Raw genomic sequence first — 26928 nt, 5'->3', positions numbered from 1 at the left:
CCCCCTTGCCTCCCCTGCCCTCCCTCCCCCACCGCTCGCCTTTGTTCTCTTCTCCCTCCCCCCCTCCCCCAAGTGGAAGTAATCAATGGCCTTAAAATACCAATAAAAGTTGTGTATATCCATGGCAAAAAAAGTTGAATTAGTTATAGGAAGGGGGAAAAGTCTCAGATACAGGCACATAGATGGGTTAACTCCAGGAAAGGTGAGAGAGGAAGGCACGTAGGGCAGAAGTCTTTTGTGGATATACCCATTTCAAACTGGTATGCTGTTTTGAAATATGTAGGGGGTGATGGATTCTCAGGGGAACATTGCACAAACAGCCAAGTTTCTGGTATTGAGACCGGCTGTAATGCAATGAGGGGTACGTCGGCTTCCAACAGATCAACTGTGTTAGGGAATTCAGTAGTCATGTACAGACAGACGTTTCTGTAGCCAGCAGAAAAAAGCAGAATGGTGTGTTGCTTCCCTGGTGCCAGGATCAAGGATGTCTCAGAGAGGGTGCAGAATGTTCTCATGGGGGAGAGGGGACAGCAAGAGGTCATTGTACACATTGGAACCAACGACCTAGGAAGGGTAAAGGTTGAGATTCTGGAGGGAGATTAGAGAGTTAGACAGAAATTTAAAAAGGAGGTCCTCAAGGGTAGTAATATCTGGATTGCTCCCAGTGCTACGAGCTAGTGAGGGCAGGAATAGGAGGATAGAGCAGATGAATGCATGGCTGAGGAGCTGGTGTATGGGAGAAGTATTCACATTTTTGGATCATTGGAATCTCTTTTGGGGTAGAAGCGACCTGTATAAGAAGGACGGATTGCACCCAAATTGGAAAGGGACTAATATACGGGCAGGGAAATTTGCTAGAACTGCTCGGGAGGATTTAAACTAGTAAGATGGTGGGGGGGACCCAGGGAGATAGTGAGGAAAGAGATCAATCTGAGACTGGTACAGTTGAGAATGGAAGTGAGTCAAACAGTCAGGGCAGGCAGGGACAAGGTAGGACTAAAAAATTAAACTGCATTTATTTCAGTGCAAGGGGCTGAACAGGGAAGGCAGCTGAACTCCGCATGGTTAGAGACATGAGACTGGGATATCATAGCAATTACAGAAACATGGCTCAGGGATGGGCAGAACTGGCAGCTTAATGTTCCAGGATACAAATCCTCCAGGAAGGATAGAAAGGGAGGCAAGAGAGGAGGGGGAGTGGCATTTTTGATAAGGGATAGCATTACAGCTGTGCTGAGGGGGGATAATCCTGGAAATACATCGAGGGAAGTTATTTGGGTGGAACTGAGAAATAAGAAAGGGATGATCACCTTATTGGGATTGTATTATAGACCCCCTAATAGTCAGAGGGAAGTTGAGAAACAAACTTGTAAGGAGATCTCGGTTATCTGTAAGAAGAATAGGGTTGTTATGGTAGGGGCTTTTAACTTTCCAAACATCGACTGGGACTGCCATAGTGTTAAAGGTTCAGATGGAGAGGAATTTGTTAAGTGTGTACAAGACAATTTTCTGATTCAGTATGTGGATGTACTACTAGAGAAGGTGTAAAACTTGACCTACTCTTGGGAAATAAGGCAGGGCAGGTGACAGGTGTCAGTGGGGGAGCACTTTGGGGCCAGAGACATAATTCTATTCGTTTTAAAATAGTGATGGAAAAGGATAGACCAGATCTAAAAGTTGAAGTTCTAAATTGGAGAATTTTGACAGTATTAGGCAAGAACTTCCGAAAGCTGATTGGAGGCAGATGTTTGCAGGTAAAGGGATGGCTGGAAAATGGGAAGCTTTTAGAAATGCGATAACGAGAATCCAGAAAAAGTATATTTCTGTCAGGGTGAAAGGAAAGGCTGGTAGGTATAGGGAATGCTGGATGACAAAAGAAATTGAGTGTTTGGTTAAGAAAAATAAGGAAGCATATGTCAGGTATAGACAGGATAGATCGAGTGAATCCTTGGAGTATAAGGGAAATATAAATCCCCAGGACCTGATCAGGTGTACCCGAGAACTCTGTGGGAAGCTAGAGAAGTGACTGCTGGGCCTCTTGCTGAGATATTTGTATCATCGGTAGTCACAGGTGAGGTGCCGGAAGACTGGAGGTTGGCAAACGTGGTGCCACTGTTTAAGAAGGTAAAGACAAGCCAGGGAACTATAGACTGGTGAGCCTGACCTCAGTGGTGGGCAAGTTATTGGAGGGAATCCTGAGGGACAGGATGTACATGTATTTGGAAAGGCAAGGACTGATTCGGGATAGTCAACATGGCTTTATGCGTGGGAAGTCATGTCTGACAAACTTGATTGAGTTTTTTGAAGAAGTAACAAAGAGGATTAATGAGGGCAGAGCAGTGGTTGTGATCTATATGGACTTCAGTAAGGCATTTGACAAGGTTCCCCATTGGAGACTGATTAGCAAGGATAGATCTCATGGAATAAAGGGTGAACTAGCCATTTGGATACAGAACTGGCTCAAAGGTAGAAGAAAGAGGGTGGTGGTGTGTTTTAAAAAAAATTCTCAAGGTCAGGTTCGTAGGAGAGTAGTCTGACACAGAACAAACGACCAAGAGGCGAGTCTGCTAGAATATGGGCATTTTATTCCCCGCAGCGTCGCCCAACGGGTCTGGCTTATACTCACTCTACATGTTACAAAAACTGGGAGCCGTCAGTTCTCGTAGAGCGGTTGCCAACAACCCACGCTCGGCGGTTAAACGTAACCCCGGAGCAGACTCACCGAACTGGAGACTTTTCCAGCTGATATACTCTTTTCCAGATATAAACATTCATGTGAACAGCAGAGCAAGGCTAAAAAACACATTCCATTCTGGTTACATACAGATAAGAAGATTCACACGGGGAGGTGTGTAATAAGATTCACACTGGACTAAGCAACACCTCCATTCCGGTTAGATTCACACATGTATTGGGACATAATTTTTAACCGTTTCACCACATTCCACTGCTTGGAATTTTACACCACATGGTGGAGAGTTGTTTTTCAGACAGGAGGCCTGTGACCAGTGGAGTGCCACAAGGATCTGTGCTTGGTCCTCTACGTTTTGTCATTTATATAAATGATTTGGATGCGAGCATAAGAGGTACAGTTAGTAAGTTTGCAGATGACACCAAAATTGGAGGTGTAGTGGACAGCGAAGAGGGTTATCTCAGATTACAACAGGATCTTGACCAGATGGGCCAGTGGGCTGAGAAGTGGCCGATGGAGTTTAATTTAGATAAATGAGAGGTGCTGCATTTTGGGAAAGCAAATTATATGCTTAATGTCCTAGAGAGTGTTGCTGAACAAAGAGACCTTGGAGTGCAGATTCATAGCTCCTTGAAAGTGGAGTCGCAGATAGGTAGGATAGTGAAGAAGGCGTTTGGTATGCTTTCCTTTATTGGTCAGAGTATTGAGTACAGGACTTAGGAGGTCATATTGCAGCTGTACAGGACATTGGTCAGGCCTCTGTTGGAATATTGTATGCAATTCTGGTCTCCTTCCTATCAGAAAGATATTGTGAAACTTGAAAGGGTTCAGAAAAGATTTGCAAGGATGTTGCCAGGGTTGGAGGATTTGAACCATAGGGAGAGGCTGAACAGGCTGGGGCTGTTTTCCCTGGAGCGTCGGATTGACCTGGAGTGACCTTATAGAGGTTTACAAAATTTAGTGGCATGGATAGGGTAAATAGGCAAAGTCTTTTCCCTGGTGTCGGGGAGTCCAGAACTAGAGGGCATAGGTGTAGGGTGGAGAGGGGAAAGACATGAGACCTATGGGGCAACTTTTTCACACACAGGGTGGTACGTGTATGGAAAGCTGCCAGAGGAAGTGGTGGAGGTTGGTACAATTGGAACATTTAAGAAGCATTTGGATGGGTATATGAATAGGAAGGGTTTGGAGGGATATGGGCCGGGTGCTGGCAGGTGGGGCTAGATTGGGTTGGGATATCTGGTCAGTATGTACGGGTTGGACCGAAGAGTCTGTTTCCATGCTGTACATCTCAATGACTCTATTTGGCTAGAGTGTAAACTATGTATAGTTTTTTTTAGTGTTGGTAAAGTATTATCTACATTTAAGACCTGAATTTATATAGTGTTTTTCATGACAACTAAGCATTTGTGTGTGTGGACAATAAAATGTTTTTGAATTGCAGTCACTGATGTAATGTCAGAAATATGGCAGTCAGTTTGCACACAGCAAGCTCTGACAAACAGGAAGGTGCTAATGGCCAGATAATATTTTTTTGTGATTGTTGACAGAGGGATAAATGTTGGACCTGACCACCGGAGAAAACTCCTTAGCTGTTCTTCAAAATCATGTTATCTGTTCTTTGACTACCTGAGAGGGCAACCAGTTTATGTCTCACTTGAAAGACTACATGGCTAATAGTGCAGCACTCCATCCGTACAGCAGTGGAGTGTCAACTTTGATTTTGTACTGAGATCCAGGAGTATGACTTGAGTCCGAACAATTTGTTGCATTATAGGAAGCAATGTTGACCTTAAATAAACAATTAAATTTAATTATTAAAGTTAATTTGGAACTCTCTTTAATAAGTGGCAGTTGATGCTAGATCAGTTGTTATATTTCTAATCGAGATAGATAAAATTTGTTTAGCAAGGGTATTGAGGGATATGGACTAAAGGTATGTACGTGGAATTAGACCACAAATCAGCCATGATCTCATTGAATGGCTTCCTGTTCCTGTACTGAAAATGTGTTGCTGGAAAAGCGCAGCAGGTCAGGCAGCATCCAGGGAACAGGAGAATCGACGTTTCGGGCATGAGCTTATTCCTGAAGAAGGGCTTATGCCTGAAACGTCGATTCTCCTGTTCCCTGGATGCTGCCTGACCTGCTGCGCTTTTCCAGCAACACATTTTCAGCTCTGATCTCCAGCATCTGCAGACCTCACTTTCTCCTCAAAGATTCCTGTTCCTGTAATCAACTGGTCCTGGTTTTGATAATTTTAAGATGGCCTGTTTTACACGTTCTGCTATAATTGATATTTTAAACAGACTTTTATACAGTTAACCTATAGAATAGGCCCTAAAAACTTTCAGCAGAATCTATCCAGATGTCAGACTTGTCAATTGTAGCATGACTTCAGTCACAACCAGACAACTAACTGGAGGAATTGACATAAGGCCTCACCCATTCTGGTTGGATTCAGCATGTATACAATCTTATTCATTTATAATTTGAACTGACGTTGTGGTATTATTGAAAGAACTTAGTTTGTATATCAAAAGAGCACATTTCAGTAAATAGCACCATATACACTATTAGAGTTAATTTAAAAGATAATCAAGCAGTCTTGTCTGAACATCAGAAATTGAACGTTTATTTGGAAGTACTAGCTTTTGGAGCGCTGCTTCTTTGTCAGCTACTGAAGCAGCAGCACTGTGAAAACTAATGCTTCCTAATAAACCTGTTGGACTATAACTTGGTGTTGTGTGATTTTGAACTTTGTCCACCCCAGTCCAATACCGGCACTTCCTCATCATGGCTACCAACTTAAAACTTGACAGCCGTGCTGCCATTTTAAGTGCAATAGCAGGGGGCAGTTGTGTGTTGTAATCGTCGTCATCATAATAATAGTGTACTGCTGACAATTTATGTTTGGAGTCACTTTCATCCAGCAATTTCACTCTACAGTAGGGGCAATGAAAGACACAAATGATAGATGTGCCAGCTGTGTGTTTATATTTTTATTAAAAAATATGAAATAAGTGCATGAGCTTTCACTTAGAGTTCAGCTTCATATTTTTATAAAAACTGTTCTACAATGAGTTTTACATTTTTAAATAGAAATTATATATGATGGATCTGATCTCTGTTGTGATGTTATGACTGAAATTATGTTCTTTCTTCTGTAGAACCTATGATTGAAGTAATGCCAGGCTCAGTGAAATAATTATGTCTGATTTTAAAAACGGGGCCTGCACAAACTGAGCTTGTGTTGACAATCTTTTTGTTCTAAAATCTCAATCTATCTCATAATGAATGAGTTTAAAGCAAAAGACTGCCCAATATTTAGAAAAGGGATCCCAAAAGAAAGGTTGGTTTAGGAAATTAAAAGTTGTTTCTTGCATACCAGGCTGTGTCTGCAATACTGGCATCTACCTATTAATGTGTAAAATTAACCAGAGTTTGTGTCCTGTACACACACACCTAAACTTGTTAATTGCCACTGCATTAGTCCACACTTGGTCAGCAGCAAATTGATGGAAGGGGTTATTGAAAGTCCCTTCAAGGCACTTTTTTCAATGAACAACCGTACATTGATACTCAGTCTGTATTCTGCCAGGGTCATTCAACTCCTGACTTCGTTACAGTCTTGGTCCAAATGTGGACAAAAACACTCCGTGTGTGAGACTGGCTTTGACATGAAGGCAGCATTTAAAAGAGCATGTCATTATAGTGGCCTAGCAAAACCTGAGTCAATGGTAATTTGGGCAAAAGTGCTTTCTGGATGGAGTCATATCCAGTACAAAAGACGTTTTGTGTTGGAGGTAAATTTTGTAAACTGCAGGAGTTCCTCAGACTAGTTTCCGTGGCCCAAACATTTTTAGCTACTTGAAAACAGATTTTCTTTTCATCAGTAGGTCAGAAGTGGAGATGTTTGCATAATTTGTGTCTTCTCATACTTACGCATTTCCACATTCTTATGCAGTGATAGCTGGTCAAAATCCTGGTTTTATCTGATAAAATACATGGCTCAGGGATGGTCAGGACTGACAGTTTAATATTCTAGGATGCAAATGCTGTAAGAAGGATAGAAAGGTTGGTGGGGGGTAATGTTTTTGATAAGGGATAGCATTACAGCTGTACTTGCGGAGGATATTCCTGGGAAGATATTCAGGCAAGTTATTTGGGTGAAATTGAGAAATAGGAAAGGGATAATCATCTTATTGGGATTGTATTAAACACTCCCCAATAGTCAGCAGGAAATTGAGAAATTTGTAGGGAGATCTCAGTCATCTGTAAGAATAATAGTATACTTATGGAAGGGGATTTTAACTTTGCAAACATAGACTGGGACTGCCATAGTGTTAAGGGTTTAGGTGGAGAGAAATTTAAGTGTGTACAAGATTTTAACTGTGAACATTTTTCTGATTCAGTATGTGGATATACCTACTAGAAAAAGTGTAAAATCTGACCTACTCTTAGGAAATGAGATAGGGCATGTAACTCAGGTGTCAGTGGGGAAACACTTTGGGGCCAGCGACCATAATTCTTATTAATTTTGATGATTTGGAAGTAGTGATTGAAAACGTTAGACTGGATCTAAAAATTAAAGTTCTAACATTGGCTAACCTGGTGCCACTTTTTTAGAAAAGGGATGAGGAAAAGCCAGGGAACTATAGACCAGTGAGCCTGACATTGGTGGTGGGAAAGTTGTTGGAGGGAATCCTGATGGACTACAGGTATTTGGAAAGGTAAGGGCTGATTAGTCACCATGGCTTTGTGCATAGGAAATCATGTCTCACAAACTTGATTGAATGTTTTGAATATCTGGTCGGCATGGACGGGTTGGACTAAAGGGTTCCATGCTGTACATCTCTATGACTGTAAATAATAAAAAGGATTGATGAGGACAGAGTGGTGGAAGTGATCTGTATGCACTTAAGTAAGGTGTTTGCCATGGTTCCTCATGGTAGACTGTTGAAACTTTATTGCTGGAACAGCACAGCAGGTCAGGCAGCATCCAGGGAACAGGAGATTCGACGTTTCGGGCACAGGCCCTTCTTCATTCCTGAAGAAGGGCCTGTGCCCGAAACGTCGAATCTCCTGTTCCCTGGATGCTGCCTGACCTGCTGTGCTGTTCCAGCAATAAAGTTTCAACTTTGATCTCCAGCATCTGCAGACCTCACTTTCTCCTCCTCATGGTAGACTACATAGCAAGGTTAGATCTCATGGAATTCAGGGAGAACTAGCCATTTAGATACAGAATAGGCTTGAAGGTAGAAGACGGTGATGGTAGAGGGTTGCTTTTCCCTATTCTGGTTTCCTTCCTTTCGGAAGGATGTTGTAAAACTTGAAAGTGTTCAGAAAAAATTTACAAGGATGTTGCCAGGCTTGGAGAATTTGTACTACAGGGAGAGGCTGAATATGCTCGAGTTGTTTTCCTTGGAGCATCGGAGGCTGAGGGGTGACCTTAGAGGTTTATAAAATCATGAGGGCCCTAGGGTAAATAGACAAGGTCGTCTCCCAGGGTTGGGGGAGTCCATAACTAGAGGGCACATGGGGAAAATTTAAGAGGCAACTTAAGGGGCAACTTTTTAATGCAGAGAGTGGTCTGTGTATGGAATGAGCTGCCAAAGGAAATGGTGGAGGCTGGTACAATTGCAGTATTTAAAAGGCATCTGGATGGGTACATGATTTAAGAAGGGTTGTGAGGGATATGGGCCAAGTGTTGGCAAATGGGACTAGATTAGGTTAGGATATCTGGTCGGCATGGATGAGTTGGACTGATGGGTCTGTTTCTGTGCTGTACGCCTCTGATTCTAAATGGTGAGTAACATTGTCTGGCACTTGTATAGTACGAATAACCATCACCCAACAAGAGAATGTGACTATTGCCCTTGACATTTAGTGGTATTACCATTGCTAAATTGCACACTATTAGCATTCTGGTGCTTACTATTGACTAAAAACTGAACTGGAGTCTTAGAAATACTATTGCTGCAAGAGCTGGTCAGAGCCTTGAACATCTACAATGTGTAACTCACTTCATGTCTCTTCAATGCCTGTCCACCTGCGAGGCACAAGTCAGGAGCAGCATTCTTCTAATTGTCTTACTGGCTGCATGGGCCTCCAAGACCTGTGCATAGCAGTGACCTCTGGAACTAGAAGTCGATGTTGCATTTGGATGCTGACACTGATCATTGTCCATGAAACATCAAAATGGCTCTGTGCAGCTTAGAGCAAACATTGGTTAGGAGCATGATGGAGTATTCATTGGACAGAGCAGCCTGCCTGATTGGCACCCCATCCACCACCTTTTAACATTTGCTTCCTTCACTACTGATGCACTGCACTCCCTTCCAAACTTGAAACCTGTATCATCTAGAAGAACAGATGCATGTGAACATCACCTGCATATTTCCATCCAGGTCGTACATTATCCTGACATGGAATAGTAACACTGTTCCTTCACTGTCAGCTTGGTAAAATTCCTGGAACTCCCTACCTAACAGCACGGTGGGTGTACCCGCAAATGAAGGACTCTAGTGGTAAATCACCACCAACTTCTCTGTGGCTATTACAGACGGCCTGGCCAGTGGCACCATTAATCCTATGATTGAACTTTTTTTTTAAAAGAAGTCTTCTGAAAAGAATTCTACTGATGTATTGGTATTTGAATTTGGCGTTAAATACCCAAAGGTGTTTTATTTCTTCGCTATTGACATTAAGTAGTTAGGTACAGAAGTTCATCTTAAAACTTGCATTCAAAGTTTTTTATATATCTTGCCAATTTACTTTCCTAACCAATTTTCTATTCGTTTTTTTATTCATTGCTGCTGGTTTCTTAATGAAATATTCAATTCTCTGTCCTACTGCTAGTTTTTACTATTTTGTATGTCTTGGATTTTGATTGGACTGCTTTGTTAATTGTAGGTGGTTAATTCTTTTCATTGAATTCTTCTTCTTGACCAGAATAAATTTTTGCTATTATAAAATATCTGAATAAATATCTGTTCATCTAATGATCTTCTCGTTTAGTTTTCTAGTTTGCTTTAGATTGTCCTTTTTCGCATATCTTCATAATTGCCCTTGTTTCAGTTGAAACTCTGGTTTGAGACCAGAGTTGCTCTCCATCAAACTAAGATTGAAATTTTATGAAGTTGTGATTGCTCCCACCAGTTTATTAATCCTACCTCATTACACATCTGAGTATTCAGTTTCTATGTAAGTTGTGCATTTTACTGCTATAACAAACAATCCCTGATGCATTATGTCAACTCTCCTTCCGTGTCGCTCTTTCCCATATAATTTGCGTGGATAAAAATTTTCAATAAAAATTAGTGACTTTCCTACATGTTTCCATTATTTTGTGATTTGTATTTTATCCTACAGTGGGGCAACTCCTTAGGAACTTGAAGACGCATCCCACCTGTGACTGACTACTTTTGCTAAACCTTACTTGGACTCAAACTTATTTTGCACCACAAACTGTTGCACCTATACCACAACTAACCACCGCACTGATATCTTTGTTTAATAACATTGCTACCCCACTTTATTTTGCCTACCCATTGCAACCTTGAAAACCCTTTAATAATGAGATCCTTGCCCTGGTGACCCTGTAGCCATGTCTCTAATAGCTGTCTAGTCATATTGAACTATTTCATATTTTTTTCTTGAAATCTTTCTTACCTGACACCATTTGCATGTGACTCAAATATGAATCCTGAGTTTATTACTTGTAGTCCTGCTTTCTAAATTAGATTACGCTGCTGGTAAACCCTCAGCAGAATCTCTTTCCTATTCTTACCTATGTTGTTGTTGGTATCTGCATGGATTATGGCAACTGGATCCTTCCCCTTCCCGCCCCATGTTCCTCTCCAGCCCGGAGACATTGTGAACCTTGGCATCAGGTAGGAAACACAGCTTTTGCACACACTCTATGCTGCAGAGGACCCTATCTATTCATTTCCCTTCTCCTCTTCCTTCCCCCATGCGCATGCACAAAGCATTGAATGGTGCTTTGTTCAATTTTCTAATAGTCTCTGCAGCCTATATCCTTGTTCACCTCAGACACACTAAATTCATACCTATCAGAGAATTGGATAAGCACACTGGCTGTGACTACTCCAGCTGGAGCTATATTCTCAATTCAATATAGAAATGCTATTTGGAGTCGGCAGTGTGCGGTTGTCTAGGATCATGTGTGAAGAATGGCCATTTGAGTAAATCTCTGGTAGGCTTTGTGTCCATTCTATTCCATGGATCATTTGCTTCAAGCAGGACGGAAAGAAACGAAAGAGGCTTGGCGGTGTCATGAGGAATATTGGAGTAGTCAACCTGATACAATGAGAACATAGGTTAGGGATATTTTCTGTGGGGAAGACTGCATGCATGGGATGCAATCTTGGGTTTTGAAATAGGTTGTTCAAAGTGTGAAACAAGAAAGCATATTTTGAGACTAGGGATGGTAGGGGTCTAAATCACTCACCTTGAAAAGGTTATGAATACTATATCTGTTTATATTTTCAATTGCAAGCTTGATAGATTTTACTATGTAAAGGTTTTGAGAAAAATGGATCAAAGGAGGGTAAGTAGACCTGAGGTATAAATCCAACACTATCTAATAGTTGTGGATCGTGCTCATAGAGTTGAATGACTTATTTCTGACAGTTTCAAGTTACAATTGTAATTAACACCAATTTGCTAATTTGTTGCCAGCATCTGGAACAGTAGCAAGAAGCTGAGATTTTCAAAGTGAGTGACATGGATAGAAGTTTGTGTGACCAATTAAATGAATTTTGAGACTGTCAAATACACAAGATTTGGGGTAGTGGGAGAGATTTTAACCAAATATTTCACCTCACTGGGATAGCATGCTGGAAATCAAACCCTTTTAACTTCTGTAAAAGTTGAACATTTTGTAGAACTGTGCTAAAGCTCTAGTTTTCACATGTTTTTGACCAAGGTTGACAAAGCACAGACCTAGTTTCTGTACTTAGCAAGAATTGCTATCTACAGTCTGTTTTGATATAACATAGTTCCGTTCCAATGCTATCCTGCGTTATAAGAAAATCGTGTAATAGCAGCACCATTTAAACTAATGGGACCAGAATTGTGTTATAACCAAGGAAGGAAAGTTTGCATTCTATAAATAATGATCTAAATTCTTCAATCGCGTTTATAGCCAATTCAAATTGAAGAAGCATGTATTATAGCAGAACCGACTGCATTACAAACAAATAAACAATTATGAACTATTGACATATGACTTCTCCAATTAAAATGCTTGCACCCTTCTAAAACCTGCACACAACTATACAAGCAGGCACAAAAATAAAACGGATTCTGTGAGCAGAGGGAAAGACTGGGAAGGTGGTTCAATGGTCCATACCCAGAGGGTTTGCTGAGGTCCTTTTGACTTGTTAGAACTTTCTGTCCCTTAATCGATCATCTTCAAGTACTTTTGCTTGCAAGAGGCATGAGGTGACTGGTTCACATTTGTAAAGTCCAACTTCTTGGTTAAAAGTCACAGTTTACAGCAACGAATGAGTAAAAATATGCTGCCTTTCTTCAGGCTTGAGGTGATTTTTATCACAGAGAAAAGAGACCGCTTCTTCCTTTTTCAGAGATCAGATAACTTCTAACTAAATGTTCACCCTCACAAGCTACCTGGGAGCTGGGTGATAGCAGGCCAAAGGCCTTTATCATTGTTCTGTGAGGTGGCGACTAGTTATCAATCAGCTACATGTTGCAGGCTGAATCTCATTTTGTACAGTCTCTGACTCCAGCTCATGTGTAGTAATCCTTTCTGCAATTCTCGGTTTTTTAAAACTGTCCTTTTGCCATTTTGGTCCATAATCAAAATAACAAACAAAAAATACGGTTTTTGCACTGAGATCCCTAAAAATGTTTTGATCGACAAACTTATGAGTTTGTTATATCGTGCATAACAAAGGAAATGTAGAGAAAATCTTATCTGACATGACTGCAGTTTGCACAGCCAAAATAGATGTGGATGTTAAAAATGATGCTTTTGTCTTTTTGGGGGTAAATAGCTGAATTTGGACTTTGATTTTTGAACCCATTAGCTGTTTTTTTTTGTTTAGTGTTAGGATTAAACACTGGATTATTTAAAACTGAATTTATTTAACCTGGTGTGTTATAGGTTTTTTTCTGAAGCTATCTGCAGTTTCAGTATAGAAGTAAGTCATAAGTAACTTAAATCTACGAAGGTGTCAAATAAAAGGATTCTGTTGTGAGTATTGTATGAGTAGTGTTTTTGATACTGTGCCAGGCTTTATTGTAATACTGAAGGAGCAGCGTTTAACACGATTGGAGTGCAGTCTTGGATTGGGCACAAGAATGAGCCCCCATCCTGAACCTTTAAGGAAGTAAAAGGTTACATTGGCACCATTTTGGAGAAAGCAGGAGAATTATCCTCAATGCCTTGACCAATATTTATCCCACAATCAACGTCACAAAGGACAGATTATCTGCTTGTTATGACATTATCTGTGTGTCTACATTAGCTGCTGTGTTTCTACATTACAACAGTGACTAACCTTCAGAACTTCATATCCATGAAGTTCTTTGAGAGCTCTGGCCTGTCAGTCTTTCTTTTGCTAGAAGTGACTGTGCACTGTAATTTATGACTCCAGGTCTGTAAACTATTGCCCGTATGGGTCTCTTAAGTCTTAAAGACTTTTGTGATATATATCCTGATATTAAGCCACCAAAAAAAATGTTGTCATGCCAAATCACAACTGTAATCTGAGCTTCATTGCCCCCAAGTGGCTGATTTGTTATTTATCACAAATTATCACTTAATTATATCCTAAACTTGCAGTGTGCTGGATTTTGACAGATGCTAAGAAAGGGCATGGCCTGACACCACATTCATAGGGAGTTGGGAAAAAAATGATTTGATTTTGAATTTCTAAAAATAAAAATGGGAACGCAATTTGAAAACTTAAAACCTGGAAGCATCATTAAAATCTCTACAGGTGTTGAATTTAATAGATTTATTTTTGTTAGCTTTCTACTTGGATCTTACAATTCGTGAGCCTCCATAATTCAAGATTACTGAACATGTAGAAATGCATGCGCTAACCAGACCCTTCACTGTACATTTATAAGGGCTTGACTAGTTACATTTGATTTTTTTGAGAATGCTTTTAATAAATAACAGAAACCTGCTATAAGTGTATGAATGGATTTTCAGCTATTATTTCAAGAACCACATGAGAGAATTAACGTGTAAGACATTAAAGGAAATCATCTATCTGGATAGAGGATCACTAAGGACAGAAAGCAGGAAGGTGACCTGAATATGCTTTTTGGATTGGTGAAATGTAGGTGGTGCTGCAACATAAAGATCTGTACTGGTCCCTATTAAATTCTGTTTATATAAGTGACTTGGTCAAAAAAGTGAAAACCTAGCAAACTTTGGAGGAATGGTGGGTGAACATAAATTATCAGCCTGGGCAGTATTCGGCAGTGAGAAGTGGGAGGTTAAGTATTTTGATGGGATGGGGGTATAATAAAGTCAAATTATTAATCGAAATAACAAATGGAGAAGTTAAGGTGTAAATACAAATGTTTTCAAATGTAGAGAGTGAATGCTGAAATATTTATTTTTAATATATAGAAGAAAGGAAATGATGTTGCATTTATACTGGGTTGGTTAAAGTTTCATGTGCAGTTCTGGACACCTAAAAAGAGAAACATAATTTAACCATAAGAGAATACAACGAAGTTTCACTACAATGACACTGGGAATGAGGGATTACTGTACTGGTGTAAGGCTTGAAAAATTAGGTTCTTTTGAAAGAGAAAAGAGTAATATGGGTGGGGTTGGATTGGGTGAATGGAAAATGGATGTACAATAAGGCTGAGATGCTCGTTTGCACTGATTGAGCTCTTGTTTTGCCATACACTGATAATTGCTACTAAAGTACAGAGGAAAATCCTTTGCCACACAGATCACTGCTGAAGCATGGAATGCTTTATTGCAAGCCACCGTTGTGACAGTTGCTGTCATGGTAAAGATCCAAACATTTGAATTGGCTTAGATGGTAGAAATTGAAGGGCGAGCATTGATGGCAAGAGCTGAATGGCTGTTGTGTTGTAATTTATGGATTGGGAAGAAAGACAAGACAAAACATGATACCAATTATTGTGATACATCTTAAAATGTGTGAACCTCATTCTGCAAAATTCTGCCCAGTCTCCATGCTAACTAATACTTAGCAATGTAATAATTTTGTGGTTATAATCAGGATCAATACTTGATAGCTGTTTGTATGTAGATGAAATTATGTAATGATTCTGGCATTTTCTGATCTTATTTCAAGATAAATTCGGAATATTTGTTTTAAATATGATTAAAGGAATTCCTCAAGTTTTGAATAAGTCTGGATTTGGGGTAGGAGGATCCATTGGTGGTTGAGTCAATAATTAAGAACATAGCATCAGAGTAGAACATCCAGCCCTCGGGCCTGCACTTGCTTTTTTGTTCGATCATGTGTTGCCTGTATCTTCACTCCAACTAACTTGCTTGGTTTTGTATCCTCCTTGCCTGACATAACTCTTGTCTTCAGTTTTGAAATATTCAATTGAATTGGTCTATATGAGACTGGATGTAACAAAAGCATGTGTAAGCATCTTAATGGTGGAGCAAGTGATGAAGCATAAGGCTGGGCAAATATTGTTGCGATGGTGGAAGGTGAGCTGTTCATGATCAGATGTAAAGATTCAAACCACTGCTTCGGTCAAAAGTAGCATTAAAATTGAAAATAATCTGGTTCAGCTTGGAAGATTGTTGAGAGAAGTAGACAGTGGCAAGTGAGTAGTGATAGTAACATTTGGAGAAAATTAGAGCTCATCCAAGAATTGATAATTTGAGAACCCTGAGTTAGGAGAGTGGAAAGGGAGGACAGAGCTCTGTAACTTCAGTATACATATGGTAGCTCATGATGCTGATAATATTGTCAAGGATGTTGGGGGTGGGTAGTGTTGAGGATAGATGCTTTGTGGAAGGAAGCAAAGCCAGTACTTGCTGAGATGCTTTGGTTCTATTTGCAAAACAGATTTTAAAGGAAGATGCTGTTAATTTTCTGATTTTTGTTTTTCTGTCTGCCCTGAAACAATTCAAGTTTTTGGAGGTGGGAAAAACTCTAAAGTTCTGGATGGCATGAAGGCTGTGAAGAGGGAATATAAGGAGGGCATGAAAAAGATTTTAAAACTCTCAAAAAGGAGATGTGGATTGTAGTTTCAACAAATGAGAAGAGATGGGATGATTAAGCAAGCAAAGATCCTGAAGTGGAGGCATTCTAGGTGACTGGACACAGGATCAAAATTGAAGCATAGAGCCAAATGGTACACTAAAATCAAATACTAATAACTAGATAGGTAACCAAGGAGGCTGTTACCAGCTGTTACAGGATATGGACGGAAGCTAGTAAAGTATGGCATACACCTGGTTTGGGTTGAGCCCAGAAAAATTTAGATTCCTCCAGAATTTTATCAGGCACTCAGATGTTACTGGCATGTTTGCAACATCCTGTGATGTATATGTCCCATGAGCGAATAAACAAAAGTTTCCTTTATCTCCACAAATCTCTGCACAACCTCAATCTGACTCTGGGTTAGCTGTTCTTGATGGGAATACCCAATCTGTAGCCTCTGCAGTAATGTGAATATGTCTCTCAAAAATACTGAATTTTACTTTGTTTCCTGCCTTCCAAGACTTTGCTAAAAACCTTTATTCAACCATTCTTTTAACTTTATGCTATTTTTCAATTCCCTCTTGTTTGATGTCCACTTCTCAGTGTAAAACAATTGAAGATATTACTTGTGCTCAGTGAAATGTGGTAGATTACTTTGGCAAAAGGTAATTCTTTAGATAGCAATAATTTAGTGTCAGCAGCAAGCAATCACAGATTAGGAACAGTTCCTCTACTGTGACCTATCAACATCCTGCAGCTTCAGCCCTTGTATCACGTGCAGACAATGGATGATAATTTCAGTGTCTATGTTCTGTTTCAGTGAAGGCACTTGCCTGCCAGGAGCTGCATTGAGATTTGACAGTTTCATTTCATATTGAACCATCAGCCTGCACACTTTTATTCACCCATTCTGGAGTTGGATTTGAACCCAGGTCCCAATGTGAAAGACTTGTGCATTAAAGTCAGGTCAACACAAATTGTTTTACTATGTAAAAACTATAAGTGTTAACCTCAACATCAATCAGAATTTCTCAATTCAAGTATCTGGAGAACCATCAGCACAGTGGGCACAGTAAAGACCTTGGGTGTAGTTGTTTTAAGCATAGTGTTAGATATGCTGTGATGTCTATCCAGGCTAGATGGCACTTGAAGCCAGACCTTCTGGCCAAGCAGTGAGGACAGTAACACTGCTCCACAATCCTACAGCTCTTGAGTGTACACCCAGACATAATGCAAAGGACCTGGAAGTGAACGTTATAAACCTGGACAAAGTACTGATCCTGTCCAATTATCCAATTTAGTCTCAATCCCTTGCTGTTTCCCTAATCCTAAGTAATTATCCCCTTCGATTATTTAGTCAGTTTCGTTTTGAAAGAATCTGTTTCCACTACTTTTTTCAGCCAGAGAATTCCAGACAATTACAATTTAAAGCTTAAGATATTTTTCCTTCATGTTGACTCTTAACTCTTTTTTTGTCAATTATCTTAAATTTATGTGCATGGTTATTTCTAAATATTTTTTCCTTGCTTCACTATAAAACCTTTGAATTTTAACACTTCTTAAGATCAAGGGGAGATTGAAAGAAGAACCCTTATTTCTCTAATTTCTACATTAAATTAGACCCACATCCTTGAAGCATCTAGATTCCTTCAAATCTTTGACCTTTTTCTAAAACTTCTTGTTTATTCATTCATGGAATGTATGTGTCTCTGTCTGGGATTGCATTTACTGCCTGTCCCTTGTTACCTTTTGTGAAGGTGATAATGAGATGCCTTCTTGACTTGCTGAAGTTCATTTGTGGGTAGACCAATTATGCTGTTAGGGAGAGAGTTCCAGGGTTTTGACCTAGTATTTTTGATGGAATAATATATTTTTAAATCAGGATGGTGAGAGTGCTGGAGGGAACTTGCATGTGGTAGTGTTCCTGTCTGTTGGCTGTGCTTGTCATTCTAGGTGCTAGCGTTGTAGGTTTGGAGGATACTTGAGGAGCCTTGGTGAATTTATACAGGACATATTGTGGATGGGGCATATTGCTAATGCTGTGCTTTGGTGGTGGGAGGAGTGAATGTTTGTTTGTGGATATGGTGCTAATTAAATGGCTGCTTTGTCTGAATGATGTCAAGCTTCTTGAGTTGTTGGAGCTTCACTCATCCAGGCAAGTGGAGAGTTTTCATTATACTTCAGGCTTGTGTCTTATAGATGGTGGGAATTAATGGTTAAGCTGCTTGTTGCAGGATTCTTAACTTCAGACCTGCTCTTGTAGCCACGTATGTCTATGGCTAGTTTAGTTTCTTTTCAATGGTAACCTTCAATGTTGATAGTAGAGGATACAGTGATGTTACTGTTGGGATGGGGAGCGGGATTTGGGTAGATTCTGTCTCGTTACTGATGATTTATGCCTGGCACTTGTGTGGCAGAAATGTCACTTGCCACTTGTGAATCCACTTATGGATTATGTCCTGGCCTTGCATTAAACCATGGACTACTTCAGTATCTGAACTGCAAGTGGTGATGAAGATGATGAAATAATTGGTGATATCACCACTTGATGAAACAGCTGAAGATAGTTGGGCCTGGGACATTACTGCAAGGCACTCCTGTAGAAAGTGAGATGCGGACCTCAAACCACAATCATCATCCTTTTTTGCCAGCTATGACTCTAACCAATAGACCGTTTTCACAGTTTCCTATCGATTTCAGGTTTTGATAGAATTTCTTAATTCCATATTCAGTCAAATACAATCTTGATGTCAAGAGCTGTCAGTCTCCCCTCACTTATTGAATTTTCTTGTCTCTTCTTTCGTCTGTTCTGTTTGTCTATGAGCTAAGGTTGTAATGCGGTCAGGAACTGAGATGACCCAGGTGGAACCCAAACTGATTGTCAAAGAGCAGGTTACTGCTCAGCAAGTGTGACTTGGAAGCACAATAAATAACACCTTCCATCACTTACTGTTTGAGCGTAGACTGATGGGGTGGTAATTGGCAATGTTTGATTTGTCCTGCTTACAAGCTAAGGGTAGGCCGCTTAGCTGTTTAATCCTGGTCTGCCATTCAGAGAGTTTATGGCAGATCTATGATGTATACCTAGAGAATCATAATTTTTTAATACCTTTAATAGAGTTTAATTGATAGACTTTATCAGTACAATTAAGTTTCCAATTGCTGTTTGCAGAGAGAATGCCAATCTTCTACCACCCTTTATATGTCAGTGGCATTTTCTAGTTTCACTCCTGAAAGGCTGACTGTAATGTTTGCTGTGCCCTCTAGTCATAAACTCCCCAATCAGCAAAATCGTTTCCACCTGTTGCCCTTGATATCTTTAAAACTTCAATCCAATCATCATATAATCCTAATTTGTGTAATTTCTATCCGTATTATTTTGATTAACAATTTACATTGTTTTTCCTGCGGGCTTTTTTGGTGCATACTTTGGAGTCAGGAGGCCTGGGTTCAAGTCCCACCTATTCCAGAGGTTTGTAATAACATCCCTGAACAAGTTGATTAGGAAATATCTACAATGCTTTTTCCACCAAGGCTAAGGTGTGGTACCTAGAACTGCTCATTTCTAGTATGTTTTAGCCAGGCTTTTGTAACGTTGAAATATGATTTCTCCCCTTGGAAATTTAGTCCTCTTGAAATGAGCACCAGTGTTACATTAGCTTTTCTGATTTTTATCTGTTTATGATATTTTAATGATCCAAGTACCTGCATTCCCAGGAGACCTCAGACCTCTGCATTTTCTTTCCAGATTTAAGCACCTACTCCTGTCCTTTTTTAAGATCCAAAGTAGATGACTTTATATTTACCTATTTTGAGGTTCATTTATTAGAGTTTTGCCCATTACTGAAACTATTTGCATTTCTTTTATAATTCTGAACTTACATCTATACTGCTTACAATCTATCTTCTGTCATCAGCAAATTTGGATGTTTAACTTCCAATTCCATTGCCCAGGTCATTAATATATGAGCCCTAATTGTGACCTTGTGAGGCATCACTAGTCTTATCCTGTTAAATTGCATACCCTCTCACTATTCCCACTCTGTCTCCTACTGCTCAACCAATTTCTGAACCAGGTCAGTAACTTGCCTTCAGATGTGTGAGCTTCATCTTTATTTATCAGTCTTTTATAATGCACTTGACCAAATGCCTTCTGGAAGTCCATATTAATAAAACCTATCATAAATACCCTGTGCAATACTTTAGTGACTTAATTTTGAAGAGTTGATTGACATTTATGAGCAATTTACAAATCCACGCTGGCTCACTCTAATCACTTTGAAATTTCCTCATTCAATAACCCATTCCTCAACAACAGATATTAGGTTAACTTGTTTATAATTCTTTTTGATTTTCCTCTTGCCTTCTTAAAGATTGGTGTGAAAGATTTACCAATCTAAATCTGTACTCTTACACAATTTGTCTTTGACAAATCCATGTTGTTGTTTAGTTATTAACCCTTTTATAAGTGTCAATTAAGTTTAACTTGTAACAATTAGTTATCACATTAATAGTTTTAATTATTGTCACTAAAGATTGCTGTATCATTGCTGTTCTAAATTTCATGTGTTTACCTATTTTTTTTTCTGCCAAAGGATGGTTCTGACTAGTGATTCTACAATTTTTACCAGTGCTTTCCTCAACAATGTAAGATGCCTCCCATATGAAACGGGTCTCTTTTCTACTTTGAGGGCCAACAATCTTTTAAGTATCTCCTCTTTATTATATGCAAATTCTCAACTAGCTGTTCCTTAATTGTGATATTGGCAGTATCCTTTAGTAAAGCTGATGCAAAGTACTTACATAGTACCTCAGTTATGCCTTCCGCATTGACAAGAGGATCTTCCTTTTAGTCCATAATTCCATCCATCATTTGACAATTTCTCTTTTTACTTTGTATGAATAAGACTTTTGGTTTCCCTATTATTTGTCTATTCATATACTCTTGTTTGCTTTACTGTTATTTCCTTTATAAGTTCTCCATTGTATTTGGCTTGGGTTTAATACTCTATTACTGATCTGGCATTTATCATAGGCTTTCTTGGTGATTTTTGTTTTCTTCTGTTCTCAATAGGGACTGATACTAACTTGCCTAAAACCCATTCACTTGTACCTAGTTTGAATGCACTTCCCATACTGCCATGGGTGTGTGTTTGGTAAATACCTGAACAATTTCTTTTGAGGGCTCAATTTCAGTTACTGTTTTACCTTCCAACATTTGGTCCAAATCTAACCGGTCAGGCCTCTTCACAATTCACTGAAATTAGCCCACCTGAAGTTGTGTATCTTCAAATATAACTTATCCATGTCCTTTTAATTAGTCTCATTAGATTTGGGCTAGTTTCGTTGGAATCAATCGTTTCTAACGCTCCCCCACTATAACATCTGCACTTGTCCTACTCATGCCTTAGAGCTTGATCCTGCACTGCTTTCCTCTTCACTGGGCTGGTAACCTAGTTCACTGGTACAAGCTTCAGAACTTATGATCTAATTTCTTTTTATACTGTTACTTCCCTGGCATATTTTAGGACAGTTGAACTATCCTATTATCTATCATTAGTCTTTCTGTAATTTGCCTGTTCCATCGCCTTCCTTAAGAAATCTGCATTGACTTTAAGATGAATGTCATTCAGTGTGTAACTACATTTTCTAATTATATGCATTTTGATTCGGGTTTAGCAGGATAACATGATAAGGCAAGGCAACCTGCTAACCTTCCATTTCTATTGTTGTCTTTAGTGTGACTGTAATCTGTCCTCCTTCTGCGAGTGCCTCCTCAAATCTAAGACCACAATTTTCTTGAGACGTCCCCTGAATCCTTTCTAACAAAAGCATACAGACCCCAGCACTTCCTTTCAGTTATTCCAGGTTTGGCTTCTGCTCCTCTTGTCCTGCCTGATGGATGGAATTGATCTTCAACCTGAAATTTGACAGGCTCAGAAACAATTCCATCCTGTTTAGTGCTCTTAAAACAGATGACTTACCTTCTGCAAACCACTCCAAATGTGGCAATCTACTCTTTAGTGTGCTTTATTTCTGCCCAAGAATTTCTGGACTGCCCCGCTCCCTACCCTCAAACCCAAACCTCAAGCTGCCATTGAGGTCCCAGGATACTGACTTCTATTTACTTCTAAATTTTAATGACCATTTTATTTTAAATCTGTGTTCTGTAACCAAATTATGCAAAACCAAAGCTATCGTTGCCCAGTCAACACACACAATCTTGTATAGTTATTATTGTAAACACAAATTTGAACTGAACTATTTTGAGCAAAAACTGAAAATGTTTGAAATCTTTGGAAGAGTTTATTACTTAGACGTTATCTAATCTGTCCTGCCCATAGTTATTGACTAACATATTTAACATTTTCAGTAATGTCTGTTTCTTTGCTTTCAATTATTTAAGTTTTTAACTTGAAGGCTGTGTATGGCTATATTTTAAATAGTATTATTTAAAGACCTACAGTTGTTGCACCAAAAATATTCATCAGAGTGCCTAAAGTCAATAGGAATCCAGTGAGATTCACTAGTGATTCCAAAAATATATTTTTCACTATAGTTCTAAAGGACAGGCAATAATTTTGACTCTTACCATCCATAGTATGTTTTCTGATTCACTGTCTAAAAAATACTTTGTGATCTTAGATGATTGCTTTAATGCATTTGAACAATATTCCTATAAACAGAAGTGTTAACCCTTTTCAAATCAAACCCAATCTGTACTATCATAGTATGAAACATTTCGGTTATGTTCTCCTGGTTGTCGCTGTTTGAATGCAAAAAACCTGGGGATGAATTCTGGTACATTGAGTGGTGTAAAGCAACATGCTAGGGAAGTGCCAACTTGCTGAAGCTACAAAATGCATGCTGAACAACAAAAGCACTTTTATGTAGACAGTTAAGTAATCCCAAAACCAGCATCAGATCAAACCTCTGGAGTACTGGCTCATCATGAATGATTTTAGACAATTTAAAGTACTGACTAGAGTACTGACTGTTCCATGAGCAGAAACTCGTCAAGATTCCTTTAACAGTAGTTTCCAAAACTGCAACGTTCACCACCTCCAAACGATAAGGGTAGCAGATGTAAAAGAACGTCACCACCTCCAAGTTCTCTCTCCCCCCCCCCCCCCCCCCCTCCTCACCCATATCCTGACTTGGAGCTATATTGCTGTTCCTTCACAGTCACTGGATCAAAATCCTCGAACTCCCTCCCTAACAGCACTGTGAATGTCCTTCTACCCCAAGAAGACAGCTCACCACCACCTTTTTCAAGGACAGTTGGGAATGGGCAATAAATTTTGGCCTCACTGGTGACGTCCACATTCCGTGAACATGTAATTTTTAAAAATCCCCATCATCAAGGATGGCAGAATCCAGCCGCAAAAGCTGAAAAATTTGCAAACACCTTTAGCCGTGCAGATCTTATTCTCAGGATCCTACCATCACTGAAGGTAGCCTTAAGCTAAATCAGTTCATTCCACATAATACCAGTGAAATGAATACAGCAACAGCTACAAGCCCAGAGAATACATCCGCTTCAGCACTGGCACCACCTAATAAACTGGAACACTGTCCAGGTTAAATAGCAGGACAAATCCAATCCAACCAATTCTTGATTAATTGTCTAACAACGGATCTCAAAATGATGGACAGGGTAATCAAAAATGCTTTGAAGTTAGGCTTGACAATTTGCTCATCGATGCTAAGTTTGTCTTCTGCCAAGATCTCTCAGCTGCAGGCCTCGTTATAGCTTTGTTTGAAACACGAAAAGGGCTGAATTCGAGGCAAGGTGATAGTGACTTTCCTTTACGTCATAACAACATTTGACCAATTGTGACATCAAAGCTGCAGTAGAATTAATTAGCAGTAAATTGCTGGGAGTGGTAGAGGTGGCAAGAAAGGAGACACTTCACTGAATGGATTTGTAACCTGACAGGATGTTGAGGCTGATCATCTCAGCCTCAGGGCATTACTGCAGGTGTTCCTCAAGGTTGTGTCCTAGGCCTGACCAACTTCATCTGTTATATCAGTGACTTTCCATTCATCATAGGATCAGGAATAAGATGTGTGTTTGGTGAATGTCCAGTTCTATTCGCAATTGCTCAGATAATTAAGCAGTTCATACCTTAATGTAGCAAGATCTACCAGAAGCTTAACTGAACCACTTGGTGTCGTTACAAGAGCAGATCAAAATCTGGGTATTCTGCAACAAGTAACCATCTCCTGATGATGCAAAGCCTTTCCAGCACTTATAATGCATAAGTTGGGGAGTGTGATCAAATAATCTTCACTTAACTAAGTAGTTTCAACAACAGTCAAAACCTGACACCATCCAGGATGCACCAGCCCATACGATTAGCATCCTACCTACTGCCTTATACAATCAGTACTTTTACCTCTGGCACATTATGGCTACAGTGTATACCATCTACAATGTGCGTTGCAGCTAGTCATCAAGATGTCTGTGACAGTGTCTTCCAAATTTGTGACCTCTGCTAATGCTCTAAATACACAGGCGGTAGGCAAAATTTGCCAGAAAATCTCAAAAATACCCAGGAAAACAGTATCTGAATGTATAATAGACAAAATCCCAACAGTTATTTGTGCCTTTTATCCGAAGTACAAGATGCACAGTACAAGGCAGCAGCTAAATACAAAAGAACTACATGTGATTACTGTCCTTGTTACAGTATTAAACATGATAATTCCACATTTTCTGATTGGTTTATGAATTGTGTAGAGAGTTGGGGGTTCATTCCTGATGATTTTAGCGGATACTAGCCGTAGACCATTCACTGCTCTAAAGGTGTTCAGTTTTTCAATTAGCTCATTTGCATTGGTGTAACTGTACTGCCAATTCCTGTGTGAAATAATGGTCACTGGAATTGCTGAACTGATGAAAGTACACAATTACAAAGAAGCTTATAGGCTGATTTATTGAATTAGAGTCATAGAGATGTACAGCACGGAAACCAAACCTTTGATCCAACTCATCCATGCCAACCAGATATCCTAAATTAATCTAGTCCCATTTTTTTCTGGCATTTGACCCACATCCCTCTTAACCCTTCCTATTCATGTACCCATCCAGATGCCTTTTAAATGTGGTAATTGTACCAACCTCCACCACTTTCTCTGGCAGCTCATTTCATACACGCACAATCCTCTGCATGAAAAAGTTGCCCCTTAGGTCCTTTTTAAATCTTTTTTTCCCCTCTCACCTTAAACCTATGCTGTCTAGTTTTGGACTCTCCCACCCCAGGGAAAAGACCTTGTCTATTTACCCTATCCTTGCCTTTCATGATTTTGTAAACTCTATAACCCGTCCGCCTCTGCTCCAAGGGAAACAGCCCCAGCCTATTCAACGTCTCCCTGTAGCTCAAACCCTCCAACCCTGGTAACATCTTTCAAAATTTTTTCTGAACCCTTTCAAGTTTCACAACATCTTTCTGATAGGAAGGACACCAGAATTGCACGCAATATTCCAAAAGTAGCCGAACCAATGTCCGGTGCAGCTACAACATAACCTCCCAACTCTTATACTCAATGCTCTGACCAATAAGGGAAAGCATACCAAATGCTGCCTTCACTATACTATCTACCTGAGACTCCACTTTCATGGGACTATGAACCTGCACTCCAAGGTGTCTCTGTTCAGCAACACTGCAGATCCTTACCATTAAACTGTATGAGTCCTGCTCTGATTTGTCTTTCCAAAATGCAACACTTCGCATTTATCTAAATTAAATTCCATCTGCCATTGTTCGGCCCATTGGCCCATCTGGTCAAGATCGCACTGTACTCTGAAGTAATCTTCTTCGCTGTGCACTAGACCTCCACCTATGGTGTCATCTGCAAACGTACTAACTATGCCTCCTATGTTTACATCCAAATTATTTTATATAAATGATGAAAAGCAGTGGACCCAACACCAATCCTTGTAGCACACTGGTCACAGGCCTCCAGTCTGAAAAGCAATGAATTATTCTGGATATTCATCCACTCCCAGGCATTCACCTTACAGTTTATAACTTATTGTATACAAATCTGGGTTTATTGCCACTGATAGTTATTAATGATAAAATCACTTTTTCTTTCTGATTTTCAGTTGAGATACTAAACCAAGACCCTTTATGCATTTTCAGGTGGGTGTAAAAGAACAACAGTATAAGGGTTCGCGTTATCTTATTTAATATTTCTGGTTCAACCAACACTACTAGAACAGGCGATTTTGCATTATCTTTTTGCTGTTTATGGGGCTTGCACATATTCTGACTTGACAACAACACGTTCTATATTACAACTGTGATTACATTTTAAAGTATCCATTTGTTAGGTGAAATTTTGTAGGAGAATAACATGTTAGCCCAGCCTATGACTTGTCAAGGAAGCAACTTTTCTGGTTTGCAATCATACTGAATTTTTCCTTGCGACCCTTCTTAGAAAAATTATGGCATGAACTTTTGTGTAAAGTACTTGGATTGTTAAATGGAATGTGTGGTTATGTTATTTGAAGAATAGGTAATGTTGTATTCCAACAAAGAATACTTTATTTTTCAAACTCTTTTTGTATGTTGCCTTGGACAATTTTTCTCTGCTGAAAGCAATATAAATGGAAGTGGTTAATTGCATCATATGCATGTCAAAAAAAAGAACTTGTTGAATATCGGGAGATTATATAAGCAAATGTAAACAAAGTATTAAAATATACAAATAATCTTTATATTGTAGCATAAAGCACTCCTGAAATGAGTGCAAATGCATTGCAGCTTTGGGTTATCAGAAAAGTTATTACACATTTTGTATTCAATTTAGTTCCTTTCTTGTACTTTCTAGGGTCTAAATATGGAACTGGCTAATCATGGTCTAATCCTGCTACAACAACTCAATGCACAGCGAGAATTTGGCTTCTTGTGCGACTGCACAGTGGCTATTGGTGATGTCTATTTCAAGGCACACAAAGCTGTGCTTGCCTCTTTTTCCAATTACTTCAAAATGTTATTCATCCATCAAACCAGGTAATGC

General features: G+C 39.4%; 1 protein-coding gene across 3 annotated transcripts in view; it reads left to right on the top strand.

Moving 5' to 3' along the window:
- The window catches only part of LOC122553038 (zinc finger and BTB domain-containing protein 2-like), a 39445-nt gene that overhangs the window by 7799 nt on the left and 4718 nt on the right, over positions 1–26928 (top strand). For 2 of the 3 annotated variants that reach the window (XM_043696488.1, XM_043696487.1), the window contains exon 2: positions 26740–26921. In XM_043696488.1, coding sequence (XP_043552423.1) covers positions 26749–26921 — 173 coding nt within the window. In that variant the 5' untranslated portion in view covers positions 26740–26748. Of the gene's footprint in view, positions 1–26011; positions 26049–26739; positions 26922–26928 lie in introns of all 3 variants that reach the window. The other variant, XM_043696486.1, reaches the window with a different exon arrangement.

This window comes from Chiloscyllium plagiosum, chromosome 9 (genome assembly GCF_004010195.1).
Source record: "Chiloscyllium plagiosum isolate BGI_BamShark_2017 chromosome 9, ASM401019v2, whole genome shotgun sequence".
NCBI lineage: Eukaryota > Metazoa > Chordata > Chondrichthyes > Orectolobiformes > Hemiscylliidae > Chiloscyllium > Chiloscyllium plagiosum.
The sequence above is the reverse complement of the archived record's forward strand: the minus strand, read 5'-3'. Positions and strand labels throughout refer to the sequence as shown.